At 35.8% G+C, this 23772-nt stretch overlaps 1 protein-coding gene across 2 annotated transcripts in view; it reads left to right on the top strand.

Moving 5' to 3' along the window:
• GALNT13 (polypeptide N-acetylgalactosaminyltransferase 13) overlaps positions 1 to 23772 on the top strand; it is a 436774-nt gene that overhangs the window by 276180 nt on the left and 136822 nt on the right. For both annotated transcript variants that reach the window (XM_045559133.1, XM_045559132.1), the window contains exon 7: positions 6782 to 6962. In XM_045559133.1, coding sequence (XP_045415089.1) covers positions 6782 to 6962 — 181 coding nt within the window. The remainder of the gene's footprint in view (positions 1 to 6781; positions 6963 to 23772) is intronic.

Below are 23772 nucleotides of genomic sequence, written 5' to 3'. Positions count from 1 at the left end.
CTCAGTACAAAACAAATTGTTGGAAGCAACAGTGAAAGCAGCAAGACAATTAAATGCTACCGCAATTGACAGACAAGAGATACTGGTGATTAGGACAAGGACAGTGTAAGTGGAAACAGGGAGAGATGGGCCATGAAAAACACAAAACGTGGGCCATGTCCACACAAAACTCATATGTTGATACCCAAATGCCCAATGTGATGATATTTGGAAATAGGTCCTGTGAGGAAGTAATAATAGTGGGTCCTAATCCAATAGGACTGTTGTCCTTATAAGAAGAGAAAGAAATGCCAGAGCTGTCTCTTGACCAAGTAAGGACACAGCAAGTGGGTGGCCGTCTACAAATCAAGAAGAGTGCCGTTATCAGAATCTCACCATACTGGCAACTTGATCTTGGACATCCCAGCCCCTAGAATTGTGAGAAGTAAATTTCTGTTGATTAAGCCTCCCAGTCTATGGTATTTTGCAATGGCAGCCTGGGCAGCTTAGGACAGATAGATTTATGGAGAATTGTTTTACTGATAACACTACCAGGATTTATTAATGGATCACATATGAGTGATGAAAGAAAAAGGAAATTCAATGATGGTTTCTATTCTTATTTTGTTTTAATTTATTTTTTGGCTTAACCATCTCACAGAATGGTGGCACCATTTATCAACAATTAAAAACAAAATAAAACACTGCAAGAAAATAAGACCTGGCTGGCAAGATAGAGATGAATCAAGAATCTCACTTTGGATATATCTATTTGGATGTTTCTGAGACACACAAAAGAAAATATTAAGTAGATATTTTCCTACACAAATCAAGATCTCAGAGGGGAGTTCTGGGCTAAGATATAAATATTGAGGTTGTTAGGATCCAGGACCTATGTAAAGTAATATTAACAAATGAGAGCACCAAGAAAATGTACAAAGAGAGATGAAGGTCAATATTTAAAAAGAAATTTAGAGTGAAATTGGATAGAGAGTGAAACAAGAGGAGGAAAATCAAGAGTAGCCTGGAAAGGAATCTACAAGATAATGTATCCAGGGAGGAGTTTGTGATTTTCACTGCAGCAATTTTGGGGGAGCTTCAGACATAAACAGTGTTTTACAATGGGTAGAAAAATCAATGAAAATTGAGGGAGAGGATTAATACATATCAATAAAATATATTTTATGTTATTTTTGTGGTGAACGGAAATAAACATGAAATTTTTTTTATTTCAGCATATTATGGGGTACAAATGTTTAAGTTACATATATTGCCTTTGCCCCACCCAAGTCAGAGCTTCAAATGTGTCCATCCCCTTCACAGTATGCATTGCACCCATTAAGTGTGAATATACCCATCCTCTCCCCCCCCATCTGCCTGACACCCGATGAATGTTATTAGTATATATGCACATAAGTGTTGATAAGTTAATGCCAATTTTATGGTGAGTACATGTGGTGCTTGTTTTTCCATTCTTGCATTACTTCACTTAGTAGAGTGGGCTCCAGCTCTATCCAAGATAAGACAAGAGGTGCTAGATCACCATTGTTTTTTGTGGCTGAGTAGAACTCCATGGTATACATACACCACATTTTATTAATCCACTCATGTATTGATAGACACGGGTTGTTTCCACATCTTTGCAATTGTGAATTGTGCTACTATAAACATTCTAGTGCAGATGTCTTTTTTTCCTTTGAGTAGATGCCCAGTAACTGGATTGCTGGATCAAATGGTAGTTCTACTTTTAGCTCTTTGACATATCTCGATATTACCTCCCACAGAAGTCATACTAGTTTGCAATGCCACCAGCAGTGTATGAGTGTTCCTATCTCTCCACATCCACGGTAATAACATTTATAGTTTTGGGACTTTTTGATAAAAGCCATTCTCACTGCAGTTAAGTGATATCTGATTATGATTTTGATTTGCATTTCCCTGATTAGAGATGTTGAGCGTTTTTTCATGTTTCTTGGCCATTAGTCTGTCTTCTTTTGAAAAGTTTCTGTTCATGTCCTTTGGCCATTTTTTATGGGAGTTGTTTGATTTTTTTTCTTGCTGATTTCCCTGAATTCTATATAGATTCTAGCTATCAGCCCCTATCGGATGTGTAGCATGTGAATGTTTTCTCCCATTTTGTAGGTTGTCTGTTTGCTCTCATGATATTTTCCTTGGCTGTGCAGACACTTTTTAATTTGATCAGGTCCCATTTATTTATTTTTGTTGTTGCTCTTATTCCTTTGGGATCTGCTTTATAAATTCTTTCCCTGGGCCAATGTCTATAAGATGTTTTCCAACATTTTCTTCTAGAATTGTTGTAGATTTGTGCCTTAGATTTAAGTCTGTTATCCAACATGAGTTGATTTTTGTGAGAGATGAGAGATGCAGAACCTGTTTCAGTCTTCTGCATGTGGCTATCCAATTTCCCAGCACCATTTATTGAATAAGGATTCTTTTCCCCAGTGTATGTTTTTGTCTGCTTTGTCAAAGAGTACATGGCTACATGAGGATGGTTTTATAGCTGGGTTTTAAGTTCTGTTTCATTGGTCTATGTCTCTGTTTTTGTGCCAGTACCATGCTGTTTTACTTAAGATAGCCTTGTAGTATAGCTTGAAGTCTAGCAAATTGATGCCTCCCAATTTGTTCTTTTTGTTTAAGATTGCTTTTTCTATATGAGGTCTTGTCTGGTTCCATACACAGCATAGAATTATTTTTTCTACATCTGCAAAAAATGATGTTGGTATTTTAGTATGGATTGCACTGAATCTGTATGTCACTTTGGGTAGTATAGACATTTTGACAATGTTGATTCTGCCTATCCATGAGCATGGTATGTTTTTCCACCTGTTTACGTCCTCTGCTATTTCCTTCCTCAGAGTTTCATAGTTCTCCCGATGGAGGTTTTTATTCTCCTTAGTTAGATATATTCCTAGGTATTTTTTCTTTTTTGCTATTGTGAAGGATATTGAGTCTTTGATTTCTTTCTCAGTTTTCCTGTTGTTGACGTATAGAAATGCTACTGATTTGTGTATGTTGATTTTATAATGTGAGATTTTGCTGAATTTGTCAATTCCAGTAGTCTCATGGCAGAATCTTTGGGGTTTTCTAGGTATGAGATCATATCGTAAGCAAAGAGTGATAGTTTGACCTCTTCTGCCCCCATTTGGATGCCCTTGATTTCTTTCTCTTGTCTGATTGCTCTGCCTAGGACTTCTAGCACTATGTTGACTAGAAGCAGTGATAGAGGGCAACTTTGTCTGGTTTCAGTTCTAAGCAGGAATGCTTTCAATTTTTCCCCATTCAGTATGATGTTGGCTCCGGGTTTGTCATATATAGCTTGTATAATTTTTAGGTAAGTCCCATCTATGCCTATTTTGTTAAGTGTTCTTATCATAAATGGGTGCTGAATTTTGTCAAATGCTTTTTCTGCATCTATTGAGAGTATCATATGGTCTTTATTTTTGCTTCTATTTATGTGGTGAATTACATTTATAGATTTGTGTATGTTGAACCATCCCTGCATCACTGGGATGAAGCCCACTTGGTCATGATGGATTTTTTTTTTTTTTGATAAGCACCTGAATTCTGTTTGCTAGGATTTTTTTGAGAATTTTTGCATCTGTATTCATAAGGGATATTGGTCTATAGTTTTCTTTTTCTGTTGTTGTTGTGTCCTTTCCTGGATTTGGTATCAGTGTGATGTTGGTTTCATAAAATGTGTTGGGGAGGATACCTTCCTTCTCAATATGTAGAATAATTTCTGCAGTATCAATACAGTTCTTCCTTGTAGGTTTTTTTTTAAATTTGAATGTGAAACCATCTGGTCTGGGACTTTCTCTTTAGGAAGGTCTTTTATTGCTACTTCACTTTCAGTACTTGATATTGCTCTGTTCAGCAATTCTATTTCTTCTTGATTGAGCCTACGGAGGCTGTCTGTTTCTAAGAATTTGTCCATTTCCTCCACATTTTCATGTTTATGTGCATGAAGTTTTTTATAGTATTCATAGATGACATTTTGTATTTCTATGGTATCAGTTGTAATTTCTCATTTTTCATTCCTAATTTAGCTTATTAGAGTCTTTTCTTTTCTGCTTCTCGTTAATCTAGCAAGACATATGTCAATTTTGTTAATTTTTTTAAAGAACCAACTTTTTGTTTTACTAATCTTCTGTATAGCTTTTTTTATTATTGATTTCCTCTAGTTCTGTTCTGATCTTTGTTATTTTTCTTCTTCTGCTGGGTTTGGAGTCAGTTTGCTCATCCTTTCCCAGTACTTTGAGAGAATTCATTAAATTGTTTGTGATCTTTCTGTTTTTTTGATGTGGGCATTGATGAATTTTTTTCCTCCCATCAGGACGCTTTAGCTGTGTCCCACAGATTTTGATAACTTGTGTCTCCTTTATCATTTAGTTCAAAGAATCTTTTGATTTCCATCTCAATTTCTTCCTTAACATAATAATGTTCAGCAGAAAGTTGTTTAGTTTCCATGACTTCGTGTAGAGATGAGAGTTTCTATTGGAGTTGATTTCTAATTTTATTCCACTGTTGTCTGAGAAGATGTATGGTATAATTTTTATTTTTTTAAATTTTTTGAGACTTGCTTTGTGGTCTATGATATGGTCATTCTTAGAGAATGTCCCAGGAGCTGATGAGAAAAATATATATATTTAGTGATTTGGGGGTAGAATGTTCTGTAAATGTCAGTCAGACCCATTTATCCTAGGGTTCTGTTTAAGTCCATTGTTTCTTTGTTAATTTTCTGCTTGGAGGCTCTGCCCTATTCTATCAGAGGGTTGTTGAAGTCCCTGGCTCTTACCGTGCTGCTGTTTATAATTTTGTTTAGATCAAGTGAAATTTGCTTTATGAATCTGGGTGTACCTGAGTTAGGTGCATAAATATTTAGAATTGTTGTCTTCTTGTTTAATTGTACCCTTCACCATTATACAGTGACCATCTTTGGTTTTCATTACTCTTGTTGATTTGAAGATTAAGTTGTCTAAAATCATAACTCCTACACCAGCTTTCTTTTGGCTTCCATTTGCATGAAACATTGTTTTGCTTCCCTTCCCCTTCAGTCTGAATGTATCCTTGTAGGTTATATGTGTTTCCTGAATACAGACATGAAATGTATTGGACGTGGATATGGACTGAGTGAGGAATTTTTTGTTGTGTTTTATAAAATTTTGTTCACTTTTTTTAGCTATCAGAGAGGTTAAGAGATTTTAGAAGATAGTATATGAAGATAGATATAATCTAATAATGAATAAAATAATTGATGTTTCAGGAAACATGCAAGGGAAATGACCAAATTAGTTACACCCTTAGAAAAGATATAAGGGATATGATCAAGCCTGCCATAGAGGTATTGATTTGTCTATGACAGGTGAAGGATCAACTTCTTTCCTTTTTAACAGGAAGAAGGAATGTAAAAATGTAATTATAAGGTGGTTTATATATTTCATGCTAGAAACATGAGGAAGTTACCAATCATTAAATACTTTAATTATTTAAGAATAAGCTGCCCTGTTTTTTGAGAGGGATGGTGAATTCCATTCTTCTTTTATATTGATCAATATTTCAATGTTTGATTGGAATGACTTTTATGCTAGCATTACACTGTTCAAACAATTAGAAAATAAAAATTATAGATTATACATGAAATGCACAATTGTTGGTGAAAATAACTCATTATTTATTATCTTTCATCTTCTCATAAAAAATGATTGTCTATTGCTGCTACCCAAGTCCAATAGCAGCTCTCTTTTAAGTTGAATGTTACATGAACTATCAAGTAGGAAAAATATTTTCTTTTGAATAAAGTAACTCTACTTCAATCAGACCTATCAAATAGGAATAACATTAATTATAGTGTAAAATCATGTCTTTCAAATTCTGTACAGCAATTACTATTACTTCTATTTATTGTGATAAAAATCCTGTAGCATGCACATAATAAATATACATAATTTTATGTATATACACGCATGCAGTTAACATAACCTAAGGCTATACAATGTAATTTTACAGAAATAAATATTTTATGGATAGTTTATATAATACTTAGCCTCAACTGCACAGTAAATCCTAGGATATCAAGAAATATATGGCATGTTTTAAACAGTTCATAATTTTAAATGAACAATAGTAAATGGAATAATTGCTTACAGTAGAATATAGTCAGTTCTTCAGTAAAAGCAGTTTTAAAATACAAAAAACACACAATACTAAATCTGCCCCCAGAACTTCTCAGATGCAATGATCTTGAAGATAGGTTTAGAAAGATTTGTAGAGATTGAGCAAATGTAAATGCATCCCAGCACATTTTAATAATAATAATAACATATCCAAAGTCTTAAGATCCAATGATATGGGCAGCTTGGATTGAATGGTCATTTAAAATTCTAGGTGGGTAGAGAATAATAGATTGATTTTTCTCCAAATCAAGTTTAGTTTTTGTCCATGGCTTCTAACATGTACAAATTCATCCTTTCATAGCAGATTTGGATACCAAATCTATTAAATAGCAATTAGGTTAACTACTGGAAACTGGAAATTAGGTAGTCTAATAAAGGGACATGAAAATAATTACATCTTACCTCAATGATTCCAATGCTACAGGTATTTAAATATATCAAGATCTTCCAAATTAACATTTTTTTACCAAAGTAAGTATACATGTCCATCTGATATTTGTTTCAAGTGTATGAGGTCTGAAGATTTCTCCTAAGTCTTAGTTGCTTCTCATACAATATTATTGCATTATTTACAATTATTGTTATAAAATAATTGTTCCTTTTCCTAGATTTGGCAATGTGGAGGGTCATTGGAGATTGTGACTTGCTCCCACGTTGGTCATGTTTTTCGGAAGGCAACTCCATACACTTTCCCTGGTGGCACTGGTCATGTCATCAACAAGAACAACAGGAGACTGGCAGAAGTTTGGATGGATGAATTTAAAGACTTCTTCTATATCATATCCCCAGGTACACAATTCTATCATTTTTCTTTCTCTGCAGGGAAAAATAAAGTTTTAAACATGCTGAATATATGTTTAATTATTACTATTATTCTATTAGTTAAAAGAAAATGTTGTTTATTACCATAATATTTCAGCAAATTGAGAAAGTTGTACTATGAATTCGATTTTGATCTAAATTGAGAAAAACTGTATTTATCTCAAATGTCTATATATTCTTTTTTATTTTTTCTCAACACAAATATTATGCTAGAGAAATGGAGCAAGCAGTACAGAAAAATCCAAATTTAAGTCAAATTTATGAGCTTAGTTTAAGAATTTTCAAAATATATCTCAGTAGGGAGAGGTCAAATGACTTCATACAGAAACAAGACATAAAATTATACAGATGTTAAAATTTATATTTTGGGGGAATATTTAATGACAGTAAATTGTTACTCATCAATATAATTGAGTGAAAAAGAATAATATAGGACTATACAATGTTTTACTACTTTAGTTACAGAGAAATATATATGAGAGAAGTAGAAGTAAATATAGGCTATTACTGGGTGGTAGGATTATGAGTAATTTCATTCTTTTCCTTATACTTTTCTATATTTTCTAAATTTCCTCAATATTCAAACATTAGTTATTTAAAAAATTTTACATCATTAAAAAAGAAAAAATAAGACATTGTGAGAAAATCTCATTACTAGGTGGTTGTAGTGAAATTAATAATTTCATTCTTTATAATTTGTAGACTTTCTTCAATAGTCACATTACATATATTTTAAAAAAGCCAAAAATAAAAAAGTGAGGCATTAAAAGGGGGACAGGGATAAGGATACAAGAGAAAGACACAAGGTTGCCTTCAAGATCTCAAAAGGTAGACGAGGAGACCAAAATAAATTAACTGTATTGATGAAATAGTTTGAAGTTTTCTATTTTTGAGGTTATGTGTAGACCTTATGGTCATCAATGTCATTATTATATAACTCATAAGAACAATAACAAAAACCCATGCCTACACCCTCTTTTCTTTAATGTAATCTACTACATGACTTAGAAAAACCAGTTTGTATTCTAATTGAACGGCTCTGAGTTTTGAAGGTATATATAAGGCAATTAAGACTTTTTTATAGAAGAATGTTTTACAGAAGTATGCAGAAAAGAAAAAGCAGTATGAAGTTTCTTTTTAAGATCCACCATTACTCTATAGAGGAAAAAAAAAATGAGGGTATTGTATGTGTAATGTGTGATTAGGAGAAAGACTTTTTCACACATTTTCATGCCTCTTCTACGGTAAAAAATCTATTGCCAGGAACACTATTTTACACATAGCTGTATTTCTCTTTACAGTAGAAATCCAGTCCAGATGTTCAGAGCTGAGTTCAGCAAGACCATGTAAAATTTGCAGCAAGGCAGTGGCATTTATATAACCTTTTCATTTTCTTTTGATGATACTTTTTGAATCTAAATCATTACTTGTAGAAATATATAAGCTCAAATATGAATAAAGAATTAATGGAGGAAGAAGTGTGTTATGTGTGATTATATGCCACTTACTTTCAGGATTATAAGTAATTGAAAATAATTGTAATTATATGTATTATATTCACTCATGATGAATATTTTTAAAAAATGATATGTTCATCTTTTGTCTAATTTTCCACTGAGTGAAAGAGGCAGATAAATGGTAGAACCATTTCTCAAGTATAATGAAATGACTAGCTTTAGAGTATAAAGGTGAAAAAACATGCCTGCTATCTGGATGAACTAATGACTTTATGTTGCTCAAACAGGAACTGTTTGTCTATCCTGAAAAGTGTAGTTTTTACATTAAAATGAATATCATTTGGAAGGTTATTGTTCTTATAAAATGGACTTTAAATCTAGAAAGGTATTTTGGAAGCAGAAAAGGGAATTTTGGAGAATATGCTGAAAATATCTAAGAACCTCCTAAAGGGCATTTAAGCTTACGTGCATCTCAGAGAGACTTGGCATTGCTGAAAATGGTGGAATCTTCCTGCTATAATGTGTGTGTGTTGGGGGGGAGGGGGCAGGTGTTTCGGGGAGCAGGGGGACAGGAAACAATAAATTGCTTCTCAGTGGAAAAGGAAGAATGCAAGCAGGCTGGAATCTAAAGCTAGATATTTAAAAACAATTCAAGCTCTGGGCAGATTTCAGATCATCCAAAAACAGATAAAATGAGTTATATTGAAGAAGTCAAGAATCTGTTACTTTTACGGTGACAATTATTTATTTAGGCTATAGATAGTGGTGCTTTCTGTAAATTAAAATCAAAATCAAGATTTCTTTGTTACCCTCTTGCATTGTTGAGTTTCTATTTTTCATCTCTTTGGGTAATGAATGAGTTTGTTAAGAGAAGTTAGAGTGTGTGTTTGGGGAAGAGGGGTGGGAGATACATACATTCCCATCCACAGTTATGATTTTATCTTTTATTTATGAAAAACTCTGAGGAGTTTACAAGGCTTTATATTGAGTTCTCTATAATTTCCTTAACAATGTGGCTAAGGAAAGAGTCATGGTTCTTTCTAGAAGCACCTCTGTGCATTTGTTATTAGAATTTGTCCAACATGTTTTGTGAGGGAATTTCCAATTTTTACATATCTGCTTCTATTGCCAAATTTTATTCCCTACTTAATTCAGTTTCTTAAAAATTCAGTCTTTAAATATGGATCCATTATTAATTCTGGCAACAACTTTGCTTACTTTCAATATACTGTGTAAAATATTACCTGCCAACTTTATTGTTTGGCTTCAGAGATGCTCCACCCCTATCTGCCTTGAATTATCTGGGTATTCTTTCTCTCTGTGTATTCCCTGAAGTTTGATGCCATGGCTAACTGATCATTGCCTCTTATCATATTGTTTTAATTTTTATTACCTTTCTCTACATCCAAAGTCGTTCAGAGGTGTGTATTCTCCATGCCTAGCAACTTCCCGGTCACCTTGTAGTTTTTTTTAAAAAAAAATTGTTAAACGATTAGAAAAATGAATGAAAGAATTTTAAAAGGGAGCCACTTATGTTTCTTCCTTCCTGTTGAAGTTTCCATGTGTGTCTAGTTTATACCAGGAATCTCTTCACAAGAGTTGTGGCAAATGGGAAGGCTTTGTCCCACCTTTCTGATCCAGCCCCTACCCACTATTAAAAGAAATGTGAAGGGTACTCTCCATATATCTATCATTCCTCCGTGTTTGCCATAAAAAAAGAAAATTCCTTTGGCTTACATATTTGCTTAGGGTTTTATGATTGAACCATAATCATAGGTGTACAGTAATATAATCTTACCCTCCAAGGCTAATACAAAAGTCTAACAGGCACAATTAAAGCAGACAGTAAAACTGTCTATTAGAGCAGCATAATACAAGAGCCCACGACATAAAACAAGGTTACATTTATATGTCTTGATTTTTATTTTTCTTATGACCCCTATTAATTTAAAGTTAAAATAGGATATATAAATAACTACATATGTGAATTACTTTTATCTGAATTTTTTTCATAATATGTCCTAATTGTTTTGACCTATGCCCCTTAGCAATTTAGCAATATTGACATGGTTGGCACTGTATGTTTCCTAAATAGGCATATAAGTGAAGAATAGAAATACTTTGAAATAGAGTTGAAGAATAGATTTGTAACATTTGTTTAGTTTGTTTCCCAACTATCTTTTTAAGGATGCAACTACTATAGCATCATTGATTTTTAAAGCCCAATAGGCTCTTAAAGCCTGAGGCAGTTTTTATTAGTAATTGGGCTGTTTCAACTTGAACCAATCTGATTGTCCTAGCAAATCCTTTGAAATGAAGTAATGTAAGCAAAAACTGCTCTTTCCAGAATACCCCATTATAAATAGCAACATGTTTTTCCCCTGTTGGTCACAGGTAAAAAGCTTAAGAACTTCAGAATAGACTGTAGTCATAACACTAACCATATATTTGAAATGCTGACTTTTATAAATACTGATTTTCTTTCTTTGGAGAGGTAGATTTCTAACTGTATATCAGTGGACATGGTGATTAGAGGCTATCCTTACATAACTCCAGGTTCTTCTTTCCTTTCTTAGTGGATAACTTGTGTTCTTTTTTTTTTTTTTTTTTTTTTTTTTCAGAATATATGGTGGTACAAACATTTTGGTTACATATAATGCCTTTGCCTCACCCAAGCCAGGGCTACAAGCATGCCCTTCCACCATGCAGTATGCTCCACATTAATTAGTTGTGAGTTTACCCACCCTCACCACCCACTTCCCACCTGACCAGAACCCAATGAATATTAATACCATGTAAGCACCTTAGTGTTGATCACTTAGTACGAATTTGATGGTGAGTACTTGTGGTGTTTGTTTTTCCATTCTTGTGATACCTCACTTTGAAGGATGGGCTCAAGCACTATCCAGGATAATATAAGAAGTGTTAGTTCCCCATTGTTTTTTGTAGTTCAGTAGTATTCCATGATATACATATACCACATTTTATTAATCCACTCATGTATTCATGGGCACTTGGGTTGTTTCCACATCTTTGTAATTCTGAATTGTGCTGCTATAAACACTTCAGTGCAGATATCTTTATTATAGAGTGTCTTTTTTTCCTTTGGGTAGATGCCTAGCAATGAGATTGCTGGATCAAATGGTATTTCTATTTTTAGCTCTTTGAGATATCTCCAAATTACTTTCCACAGGAGTCGTACTAATTTGCAGTCCCACCGGCAGTGTAAGAGTGTTCCAGTCTCTCCATATCCACACCAGGATTTGTTGTTTTGAGACTTTTCGATAAAGACCATTCTCATTGGAGTTAGGTAATATCTCACTGTGGTCTTGATTTGCATTTCTCTAATGATTAGAGATGTTGAGCACTTTTTTATATGTTTGTTGGCCATTATTCCGTCTTTTGAAAAGTTTCTGTTCATGTCCTTTGCCCATTTGTTGATGTTGTTTGATTTTTTTCTTGTTAATTTTCTTAAGTTCTATATAGATTCTTATTATCAGCCCTTTATTGAATATGTAGAATGGAAATATTTTCTCTCATTCTGTAGGTTGTCTGTTTGCCCCAATGATATTTCCTTGGCTGTGCAGAAGCTTTATAATTTAATCAGGTCCCATTTATTCATATTTGCTGCTACTGTGATTGCTGTGGGGTTCTTCTACATAAATTCTTTGCCTAGGCTGATGTCTATAAGAGTTTTCCCAACATTTTCTTCTAGAGTTCTTAAGGTTTCATGCCTTTTGTTTAAGTCTGTTATCCATTGTGAGGTGACTTTTGTGAGAGGTGAGAAATGGGGATCCAGTTTCAATCTTCTGCATGTGGATATCCAGTTTTTCCAGCATCATTTATTGAACAGAGATTCTTTTCCCTAGTGTACATTTTTATCTGCTTTGTTAAACATTAGATAGCAACATGAGGATGGTTTTATATCTGGGTTCTCAGTCCTGTTCCAAATGTCTATAACTCTGTTCTTGTGCCAATACCATGCTGTTTTGGTTACTATAGACTTGTAGTAAAGCTTAAAGTCTGCTAGACTGATGCCTCTCAATTTGTTCTTTTTGTTTAATATTGTTTTGGCTATACAAGGTCTTTTCTAGTTCCATGCGAAGCATAGAATTATTTTTTCTAGATCTGTAAAGAATGATGATGGTATTTTGATAGGGATTGCATTAATTCTGTAGATCACTTTAGGTAGTATGGACATTTTAACAATACTGATTCTGCCAATCCATGAGCATGGTAGGGTTTTTCATGTGTTTACACCTTCTACAATTTCTCTTCTCAGTGTTTTGTAGTTCTCCCTATGTATATCTCTCACCTCTTTCATTAAATATATTCCTAAAATTTGATTTTCTTTGATACTATTGTGAAAGATGTTGCATCTTTGATTTGATTTTCGGCTTGACTGTTATTGACATATATGAATGCCACTGATTTGTGTGTATTAATTTTGTATCTTGAGACTTTACGGAATTCATTTTTCAATTCCAGGAGTCTCTTGGTTGAATCCTTGGGATTTTCTAGATATAATAGAATATCATGAGCAAAGAGTGAGAATTTGACCTCTTCTGCCCCCATTTGGACACCTTTAATTCCCCTCTCTTCTCTGGTTGCTCTGGAAAGGACTTCCAGCACTATGTTGAATAGAAATGGAGATACTGGGCAACGTTTTCTGGTTCCAGCTCTAAGCAGCAATGCTTTCAGTTTTTCCCCGTTCTGTATGATATTAGTTGTGGGTTTATCATATATGGCCTTAATGATTTTAAGTTATCTCCCATCTATGCCTATTTTGTTAAGAGTTTTTATCATAAAACTGTGCTGGATTTTGTCAAATGCTTTTTCTGCATCTATTGAGAGAATCATATGGTCTTTGCTCTTGCTTTTATTTACGTGGTGAATTGCATTTATAGATTTGTGTTTGTTGAACCAACCTTCCATCTCTGGGATAAAGCCCACCTGGTCATGATGAATTATTTTTTTGATGTGCTGTTGGATAAGGTTTGCTAAGATTTTGTTGAGAATTTTCCATCTATCTTCATGAGGGATATTGGTCTGTAGTTTTCTTTTTTTGTTGTGTCCTTTCCTGGCTTTGGTATCAAGGTGATATTGGCTTAGTAGAATGAGCTGAGGAGGATACCATCCTTCTCAATGTTGTGGAATAATTTCTGCAGTATAGGTGTGAGTTCTTTGTACGTTTGCTAAAATTCTGCTGTGAACCCATCTGGTGTGGGACTTTTTTGTGTTGTAATATTCTTAATTTCTGCTTCAATTTCTGTTCTTGGTATTGGTCTGTTCAGAAATTCTATTCCTTCCTGATTGAGCCTAGGAAGGTCATGTGTTTCTAAATATTTGTCCATTTCCTCCACGTTTTGTAGTTTTGGGCCATGTAGAGTTTTATAGTATTCAAAGATAATGTTTTCTATTTCCATGATGTCTGTAGTGACCTCTCCTTTTTCATTTCTAATTAAGTTTATTAGAATCCTTTCTAGTTCTTGTCAATCTAGCAAGAGGGCTTCCAATTTTGTTTATCTTTTTGAAAAAACAACTTTTGGTTTTATTAATCTTCTGTATTTTTTTTATTCTCAATTTCATTTGGTTCTACTCTGATCTTAGTTACTTCTTTTCTTCTGCCAGGTTTACAGTAATTTTCTCTTCCTTTTCCAATTCATTGATGTGGTTTATTAGTTTGTTGATTTGTAAGCTTTCTGTCTTTTAGATGTGAGCATTTAATGCTATTAGTTTTCTTCTCAGGAATGCTTTCGCTGTATCCCACAGATTTTGATAACTTGTGTCCCCATTATTGTTTACTTTGGAGAATATTTTGATGTCCATCTGGATCTCTTCCTTGACCTAATAGTCATTCAGTAATAGACTTTAATTCCCATGATGTTTAAGTTCCATGAAGTGGTGAGTGTTTCTGCTGGATTTGATCTCTAATTTTGTACCACTGTGATTTAAGAAGATACATGGTATAATTTCCATTCTTTTAAATTTCTTGAGATCTGATTTGTGGCCTAGGATGTGAACGATTTTAGAGAAAGTTCCATGAGCTGATGAGAATAATGTATATTTGGCTTTATTTGGGTAGAATATTCTGTAGATGTCTGTTAGAGCCATTTGTTCTAGAGCTATGTTTAAGTCCATTGTTTCTTTGATTATTTTCTGCTTCAAGGATCTGTCCAGCTCCATCAGTGGGGTGTTGAAATTCCCACTTACTATGCCATTACTGTTTGTCATGCTATTCAGATCAAACAGCATTTGCTTTATGTATCTGGGTGCTCCTGTGTTGGGTGCATAAATATTAAGAATTGTTCAGTCTCCTTGTTGGATTATTCCTTTCACCATTATATAGTGACCATCTTTTTCTTTCTTTACTTTTGCTATTTCAAAGTTTATGTTATCTGATGTAAGAATAGGTGCCTCTGCTTTCTTGGGTTTCCATTTGCCTGGAAGTTTGTTTTCCAACCCCTGACCTTGAGTCTGAAAGTGTTTTTGTGGGTAAAATGTGTTTCCTGGAGAGAGCAGATACTTGGCATGTAATATTTTATCCACTCAACCAGTCTATGTCTCTTCAGTTGACAATTCAAGCCATTCTTATTTATTGAGATAACTGATATTTGGGGTAGATTTTTGTTCATATTGTTGGATAAATTCGTATTGTTTTGTTTTACCTCTTGAGCCATTGTGGAATCCAGGTTCTGGACTTTAACTCTTGAGTGATTTTACTTTGGTGGGTGTCTATTGCACTGTTCATTGTATAATGCAAGTCTGAGTACTTCCTGCAGGGCTGGTCTTGTCTTAGCAAATTCCATCAGTGATTGCTTTGTCTGGGAAAGTCTTTATTTCTCCCTCATAGATGAAGCTTAGTTTTGCTGGGTAATGAATTCTAGATTGGCCATTATTCTATTTTAGAAGATTAAGGATGGGTCGCCAGTTTCTTCTTGCTTGTAAGGTTTCAGTTGAGAAATCTGCAGTTAGTTTGATAGGTTTTCCTTTGTATGTTATCTGCTGTTTTCATCTTGCTGCTGGAAGGATTGCCTCTTTTGTGTTTACTCTGGCCAACCTAATAACTACGTGAGGTGGTGACTGACTTCTCACATTGAGTCTCCCAGGAGTTCTGTGTGCTTTTTGTACCTGGATATCTAGGTTTCTGGCCAAGCCAGGCAGATTTTCCTCCAGTATTCCATGAAATAGATTTTCCAGCCATTGTGTATTTTCTTCTTCTCTTTCCGGGATGCCTATAATTCTTATATTTGGTTTCTTTACATAATCCCACATTTCTTGTATGTTTTTTTCTTGTCTCTTGCTTCTGTGTTCTTTTTCTTCATCTGATTTGTTTAGCACACAGGTATTATCTTCAAGCTCTGAGATTCATTCCTCTGAGTGATCCATCTTATTCTTAAGTCTTTCCACTTCGTTTGGTAGCTCCTTGAATGCCTCTTTCATTTCCAGTATTTCTGTTTGGTTCTTTGGTAATATTTCAATTTCTTTAGATAATTTTTCATTCATTTCTTGTATTGTTCTTGTGACTTCTTTGTGTTGGATTTCTATTTTCTCTTCAATTCCATTGAATTTTCTTACAATCCATATTTGGAATTCTTCCTCCATCATTTTAATCATTTCATTTAAGTTTGTATCCATCATTGAGGATCTACTGACTTCTTTTGGAGGTGACTTTTCTCTCTGATCTTTCATGTTTTCTGCGTTCTTTCACTGATTCTTTCTTATGAGGCTACTTTGTCAAGAACTGGGGGTGCTAGGAATGGTTTATGTCCCTAGCTCCAAGTCTCCAAGGGTCATTGCTTGACAGTGCTGGGGAGAGTTAAGCTGGTCCTGTATTGCCTAAGAGATATTTTAGCAAATTGGGTTACCTCTAACCTGTTGCCTTCACCTATTGCCAATGGAGATTAGTGAGTTTTGTCCACCAGCTTAAGCTCCCAGGTGGTGGATTACACTTGTGTGTATGGTCCCACTGCCCTCTAATAGCTTGAGATGGAAGGCACTGTGTTAAGCTATGGGATTACCCTCTCTGTTGTTGATTGCAGTTTGCATGGAGGAGCCAGTTATCACGGTAATCTGATTTCTCTGTGTTAGGCTCTATTTCCCCGGATGGGTATACAAATGCCCCAATCTTTGGGAAGGGTCTTGCCACTCCTGAGGGTTACTTGGACCCTGTTCTTAAGGTGGGGGTAAGGGCAAGACAGATTGCAGCTGGTGCCTGCAAGCATGGGTGTGTGCTTCTACCTTTGTTGATCTGCAGGTAGGGGGAGCCACTAATATGTTATTAAGGGCTCCTTCAGCACACCTGGAAGGCTGCTCCTGATGGAAGGGGTCAATTGCTGCAATTGCTGAGGTCTCTAGCCAGGTTTTTCCTTCCTTGTCCAAAACCCCAATGCTGGCAGCTCCCTGGACATGGAGAGCAAGCCCTAGATTTATGATCTTATTAGATGACCTAAGCCGGTCCAGCAGGCTGAATCAACAATCTGCCAACTACTGTTCAACACCAAGGCCCTGCAGATTCACTCCAGTCACACAGAGAAAGCAGCTTTTCTTGCTTCTTCCCTCCTCGGGAGGATCCCACCATGCCCGGTGCGGCTGAGGAACAGGTGCTCCCCAAAACTGCAATGGCTAGCACTGGGGGATGACCACTCAGGACTTGGCAGATGCCAGTTCAGCAGGCTGAATCAACAGGCCACCAGCTACCTCCTCTGCATCACAGTCCTGCAGTCTCACCTCTGTCTAGCAGAGGGTCCTGCACTTTCTGTCCTGCCCTGAGCTGGCTGAATCATCAGTGGTTTCCAGGGGCAGAGCCGCCTTTCAGCATTCACCTCCTTTATTCTGGTCCCACTGACCACCAGAGGCAAGACACCTGTCTCTAAACTCCCTCGCAGGGTTGCAGGAATTAACCACTCATACCAGTCCCTTCCCCACCCAGTGCAGTCCCAGCACAGAGCACCACAGAGTTCAAAATGATTCGCGCCATTATCTCCTATCTGCAGAGCCTGTCATCCTTTGCCACACAACTTTGCGTCGACCTCAGGTGCATCCTTATCCGAGTGGGTGTGGAGGTCAGTGGAGGAGCCATACATCCTCCTGTGGGTCAGATCACACTTTGCTGGCTGGCTGGGCTAGTGCGGCCGTGCTGCACTTTATTCCCTATTGTATATCTTGCACTCTCCAGTCTTTGTGATCATATCTTCCATTCACCTTTTTCTTGTTTCCTGCGCTGAGTGTCCCTTGCTGTTTCTCTGCAGATTCACAATGCTGTTCCTGGTGGGGAGCAATCCAGTTATGTGTAGTCATCCAAGTTCTTCACCTCCTTCTCTGGGAGCAGAGAGCCAGGAGGTCACCACTAATCCACCATTTTTTTTTCCTCCCAGCTTGTGTTCTTCTTTTGAACAGAAACAAACTGAAATTAAATTTAAAGACTGCCAAAATATACCTTTAAAGATGTTTATATGTAAGTAGGAAAATAGCTTATTTTTCCTTTGGCGATATTTTAGTAAGTAGTTTGATCTGTATTCCAGGTAAATACAAACCATACATTAAGAGAATAATCTTTGAACTTATTTTGAAGGATAACTCTTTATTCATTAACCTTTTAAAAATGCATTAGAAAAGTCAGCTCATCAAAGGTAACCTTTGTTAGCAGTATCTTTGGATCATTATTAAAGTATATTCAGTTCTATCTCTTGAAATTTGTATCTCTAAAATAAAAATGTTTTTCAGTGTGCTGATTTTTTGAAAAGATACAATATTTAATAACCAGCTTTTTGAGTGTAGGGTCCAATTTCTTCAATAAGTCATGAAAATGTTATTCCAGGCTGATTTCATAACCACAGGTTTTGCTGTTTCCAGCAAAATGTGTAGCATGCAGATATTTTTTAATAATCTAGGAATATTAGTTTTTGGTTGGATTAACATGAATTCATCCAAAAAGAGTGCAGTACTTCTGATAATAAAGTACATTTGTATCTATGAATTTTAAATTTGTATTATTTAATAAATGCTTTTTCAGCAGCAGCAGCCATGGTGTCACTGAGTGAATTTGATATAAGGAGGAGGAAATTCTAAATCGTTACAGGGTGCTATATCATAGTAACACATAATGCATTATCTGTGTGATGACTTTAAATGCTAAATATTGAAAATAAGGGATGACAGCTATAGTCAACAAATGGTTTTTCTTGCAGCAATCAATCAAAACACTTTTGGATTCTTTAATTACTTAAGGTATCAGGTCAATTTTTAGTATTGGTCCTTTTATTGGTATTATATGTGTTTTATTTGTGTTTTTGTAATAACAATACTACCTTGCTTCTGTCTTTATTTGTTGAGTGCTTATTACGTTCCTACTTGGCATTATGACAGGTAGGAGGAGATAAAAAAACACAGTTAAGATGTTGCCTTTGCCTTTAAGAAGTGAACTGACAATATCATCACATTTAATTTGTTTAAATGAAAAATAAGATTAAGCACTTAGTGCATGAGAAAAACATTGTTAAGAATTAAAAGGGATTCTTATGTGAACTGCCTGCATTTTCCTTGATTCTTATTTTTCTCACTCACAAACTTCAAAGTCAAATGCATCTCCAACCCCTTTCTATTCTCCCTGCTAATTTCTCTCCATTTATTTTTCTTCATCCCCAGACACATCCTCATCCAGATAACCTCCTGATCATCCTGATGGGGGTCTGTCTTTGTTTGTTTTGTGTTGTTACAACAGAATACCAGAGGCTGGGTAATTTATAAAGAAAAGAAGTTTATTTGGCTCAGGTTTCTGGAGGTTGGGAAGTCCAAGATTGGGCAGCCCATCTGGTGAGGGTCTTATGCTACTTCAACTCACAGCAGAAAGTAGAAGGGGAAATGGAAATGTATGAAGAGACCAAATGTGAAAAGGAACAACACACTCTTGAAGTAACCAATCTAGTCTTGTGAGAGTGAGAACTCACTCCACCAGATGGCATTAACTAATTCATGAAAGATTCACCCACATGACCCAAACACCTCCCACTAAGCCTCACCTCCCAACACTACCACATTAGAAATCAAGCATGAGTTTTGGTGGGCACAAACCACAGGCAAACCATAGCAGGCCCTATTTCTCAAAGTTCGCCTACAGTTCGTCTATCCTTAATATTGCTGACGGAAGACCTTCCTAAACCAAAATCTCACTTGGCCTCTCATTTCTCTAACAACATTTTAAAGACTTAACACAAAGTCAAAAGCCCTGAAGATGGCCAACAAGGCCTTGCAGGATCTGATCCTTGCCCAGCTTTCCAAACTTTCCTCCTACACTTTCGTCCTTAGGATTCCACATACTTGAAATGTGTAACTACATTCAGTTCCCCAAGCTCAACATGCTGCCTCCCACTTTTAAGTTTTTGTGTCTGTGTAAAACAGTGTTTTATGAGTTAAGAAAATAGACCATTGTCATCCATGTCTATTTATCATTTACGTATCAGATTTGATATAATTTCCCCCAGGGATCAATGGTTCCTATAGTTTCCCCATTGTAGCATTTATATATTTTTACAGCATTTCTTCCCTCCACTAAACTATGAAAATAAAGAACCTATATTTTTTTATTTGCTTGGTTTTATTTTAGAGTTTATTGAATCACATCTATTAATTTTTCTATTATCTTATTACATATGTCAGATACAAATAAAATATGTAAGTCCCTATCACCACTACTATGTATCCTTCGAATATTTTTCTTATGTATTTGCATACATACACAGATATACACACATGTGTAAGAAAATATAATTAGTACTTTTGTGACTTCTTTTCTTCTAACATAACATTATGTCCTGCAGTGTTTGGCATATAATTCATATAGGATTGTATCATTCCACTTTGCAGAGAAATAGCAATATATTGCATAGATGTACCAAAACATTTAATCATACCAATATTGAAAAGAATTTAGGCAGTTTCCATCTGTCCACTACCACAAAAAATTACAGACACATTCTTGTAACAACATCTTTGCGAACCTGAGAGCATATTTCTGAGGGATGTGGTAGTATTAAAAATGAGATCTCTGGAGGCAGATTGCCTGGGTTAGTTCAAATCCTGGCTCTACTTAACCTTTCTGTACTTAATTTCTGCACTTAATTTCTCTGCTCCAAGACGAGAATTATAATAATAGGACCTTCTATATAGAGATTTTTAAGATTTAAATGAAATAAGATATATAAAGCACTTAGAAAAATGCCTGGCAAATATTAAAAACTCAATTAGTGTTATATATTACCATTATTATTATTCACATATATTCATAGAAGTAAATTTATTGGGCTAATAGAGATGTAGATTTATATTTTGGTACATATTATCAATATTTCTTAACTTTTTTTTAAAAGGCTTTAATTATTATTACTTCCAGCAACAGTGCTTAAGCACTTACTGTATACTCTCAACATAATAGATCATCAGTCTTTTTACTTTTGCATATATATGTGTGTATGCACACATATGTACATATTTATTTATATTTTCATAGATATTCATTCACATTTCTAAAGGGAGAAATCGCTCCAAAGAGGTAACAAGCCCTACACATGTCTGAAATCCAGCAAGATAAACATTAAATCTTAAAATTCCAAAATAATCTCCCTTGATTCCATGTCTCACATCTTGGGCACACTGTTTTTGAAGGGTAGGCTCCCAAGGCCCCAAGCAGCCCTGCTCCCATGGCTTTGCTGGACACAGCCCACATGGCTACTCTCACAGCTTGGGGTATGGTGCCTGAGCCTGGTGCCAGGCTGGGGCTGCATGCTGCTAAGAGCTCTATAATTCAGGGGTCTGGAGAACAGCAGCCCTGTTCCCATGGGTGCACTAGGCATTGCCCCAGTGGGGACTTTCTGTGGTGTCCCCAATCCCACATTTCCACTCAGCATTGCCTTGGTAGTGTCTCTGCCTGGGCACTCAGACTTTCTCAGATCCTCTGAGATCTAAGTGGAAGCCGCCAAGCCTCTACTACTCTTGCATTCTGTGTGCCTGCAGACTTAACGCCATGTAGAAGCCACCAAGGCTTATGGCTTAAACCCTCCAGAGTGGTGGCCTGAACTATACCTGGGGCCCTTCCAGCTGTGGCTGGAACCAGAATGGCCAGAATGTTGGGGGCAGCATCCTAAGGTGTTACAAGGCAGCTGTACACATGGCCTGTCCCCCAAAACTACTCTATCTCCCTAGGCCTCTCGGCCTAAAACGGGAGGGGCAGCCTCAATGATTTCTGTAATGTAATGCCTTCTGAGCCTTTTTCCCATTGTTGTGACTAGTAGCACCTGGTTCCCTTTTAGAGCTAATCGTTTTCACAAATGGTTGCTCCAAAGCACCCTCAGCCTTCTCTCCTGAACACACTCTTTTATTCTCTACCACATAGCTAGGCCAAGAATTTTCTGAATTCTTATTCTGTGCTTCTCTTTCATTATAAATTCCAACATTAGGTCATTTCTTTGTGGCCATATCTGACTGGAAGCTATTTGTGTGTGTGTATGTGTTGTGGTATTTATTTTTTAACCTTGATGTAACAGGAGCAGTTTAGGTGGTATTAGTATTAAATCAAGTCTGTAGTGGGTAGCATATTTTACATGTGTTTCTATGCATTTTTTTTTTCAAACTCAGTCTGCTTGCCTAATATACTTAGCATTTTATGTGCTAAAAATAGAGTTCCCACTCAAGGTGGTATCATCTACCAATTGATCTTTATCAACCAGATTTCAAAGAAGCTATTCATCACACTGCGTAGGGTTTTATTACTCATTTTGCTTTGTTTTGTTTTGTTTTCACAATATTAAAGGGGTACAAATGTTTTAGGTTACATGAATCACTTTTTTAATGCTTGAGTCCTGGCTATAGGTGTGCCCCTCACCCAAACAGTGTTCACAGTGTTCACTAGTTGGTTTCTTCCCCTCTAACCCTATTCCCAGTTTCTTACTTCCCTCCGTGCACTGTGTTCATCATTTAGTTCCAATTTTATAGCAAGTACTTCCATATGTTGTGAAGGTTATTAATTCATCTTTTTTTTTTAATTTCAGAATATTATGGGGGTACACAAACATTTGGGTTACATATAATGCCTTTGCCTCACCCAAGCCAGGGCTACAAGCATGCCCTTCCTCCATACAGTGGGATCCGCATCCGTTACTTGTGAGTTTACCCACCCCCACCCTCTCTTCCCACCTGACCAGCACCCAATGAATATTACTACCATTCATATTTTGTATGGCTGAGTAGTACTCCATGGTGTACATATACAACATTTTATTAATCCACTCATGAATTGAGGGGCACTTGGGTTGATTCCACATCTTTGCAGTTGTGAATAGTGCTGCAATAAACATTCATATGCAGGTATCTTTTTGGCAAAATGACTTCTTTTCCTTTGGGTAGATACCCAGTAGTGGGATTGCAGGATCTCCATACGTTTTCCATAGAGTTTGTACTAATTTGCAGTCCCACGAACAGTATATAAAAGTTCCTTTCTCTCTACATCCACACCAGCATCTATTATTTTTGGACTTTTTAATAAAAGCTATCCTAATTGGGGTAAAGTGATATCTCATTGGGGATTTAATTTGCAGTTCCCTGATGGTTAGCGACACTGAGCATTTTTTCATATATTTCTTGGCCATTTGTCTTTCTTCTTTTGAGAAGCATCTGTTCATGTCTTTTGCCCACTTGTTAATAGGGTTGTTTTTTTCTTGATGATTTGCTTGAGTACTTTGTAAATTCTGGTTATTAGCCCTTTATTGGATGTGTAGCTTGTGAATATTTTCTTCCGTTCTGTAGGTTGTCTGTTTGCTCTGTTGATTATTTCTGTAGCTGTGTGGAAGCTTTTTAATTTAATCGAATCCCATTTATTTATTTTTGGTTTTGCTGCAATTGCCTTTGAAATCTTAGTCATAAATTCTTTGCCTAGGCTGATATCTAGAAGAGTTTTTCCTACATTTTCCTCTAGAACTCTTATGGTTTCATGCCTCAGATCTAAGTTTTTTATCCATCTTAATTAATTTTTGTGAGTGGTGAGAGGTAGGGGTCCTGTTTCATTCTTCTGCATGTGGCTCTCCAATTTTCTCAGCACTATTTATTGAATAGGCCTTCTTTTTCCCAGTGTACGTTGTCTGCTTTGTCAAAGATCAATTGGTTGTAGGTAGATGGTTTTATGTCTGGGTTCTCTGTTAAGTTTTATGTCTGTTCTGTTCCATTGGTCTATGTCTGTATGAGGTCTGTCCAGAAAATATCCAGCCATGTAATATGAAAAATAGAGACATTTATTGAAAAAGATACAAGATAGAAGAAAAATTATACAC

Source organism: Lemur catta, chromosome 8, assembly GCF_020740605.2.
Source record: "Lemur catta isolate mLemCat1 chromosome 8, mLemCat1.pri, whole genome shotgun sequence".
Classification (NCBI taxonomy): Eukaryota; Metazoa; Chordata; class Mammalia; order Primates; family Lemuridae; genus Lemur; species Lemur catta.
Note: the sequence above shows the minus strand (reverse complement) of the source record. Positions and strands in the feature narration are given on the sequence as shown.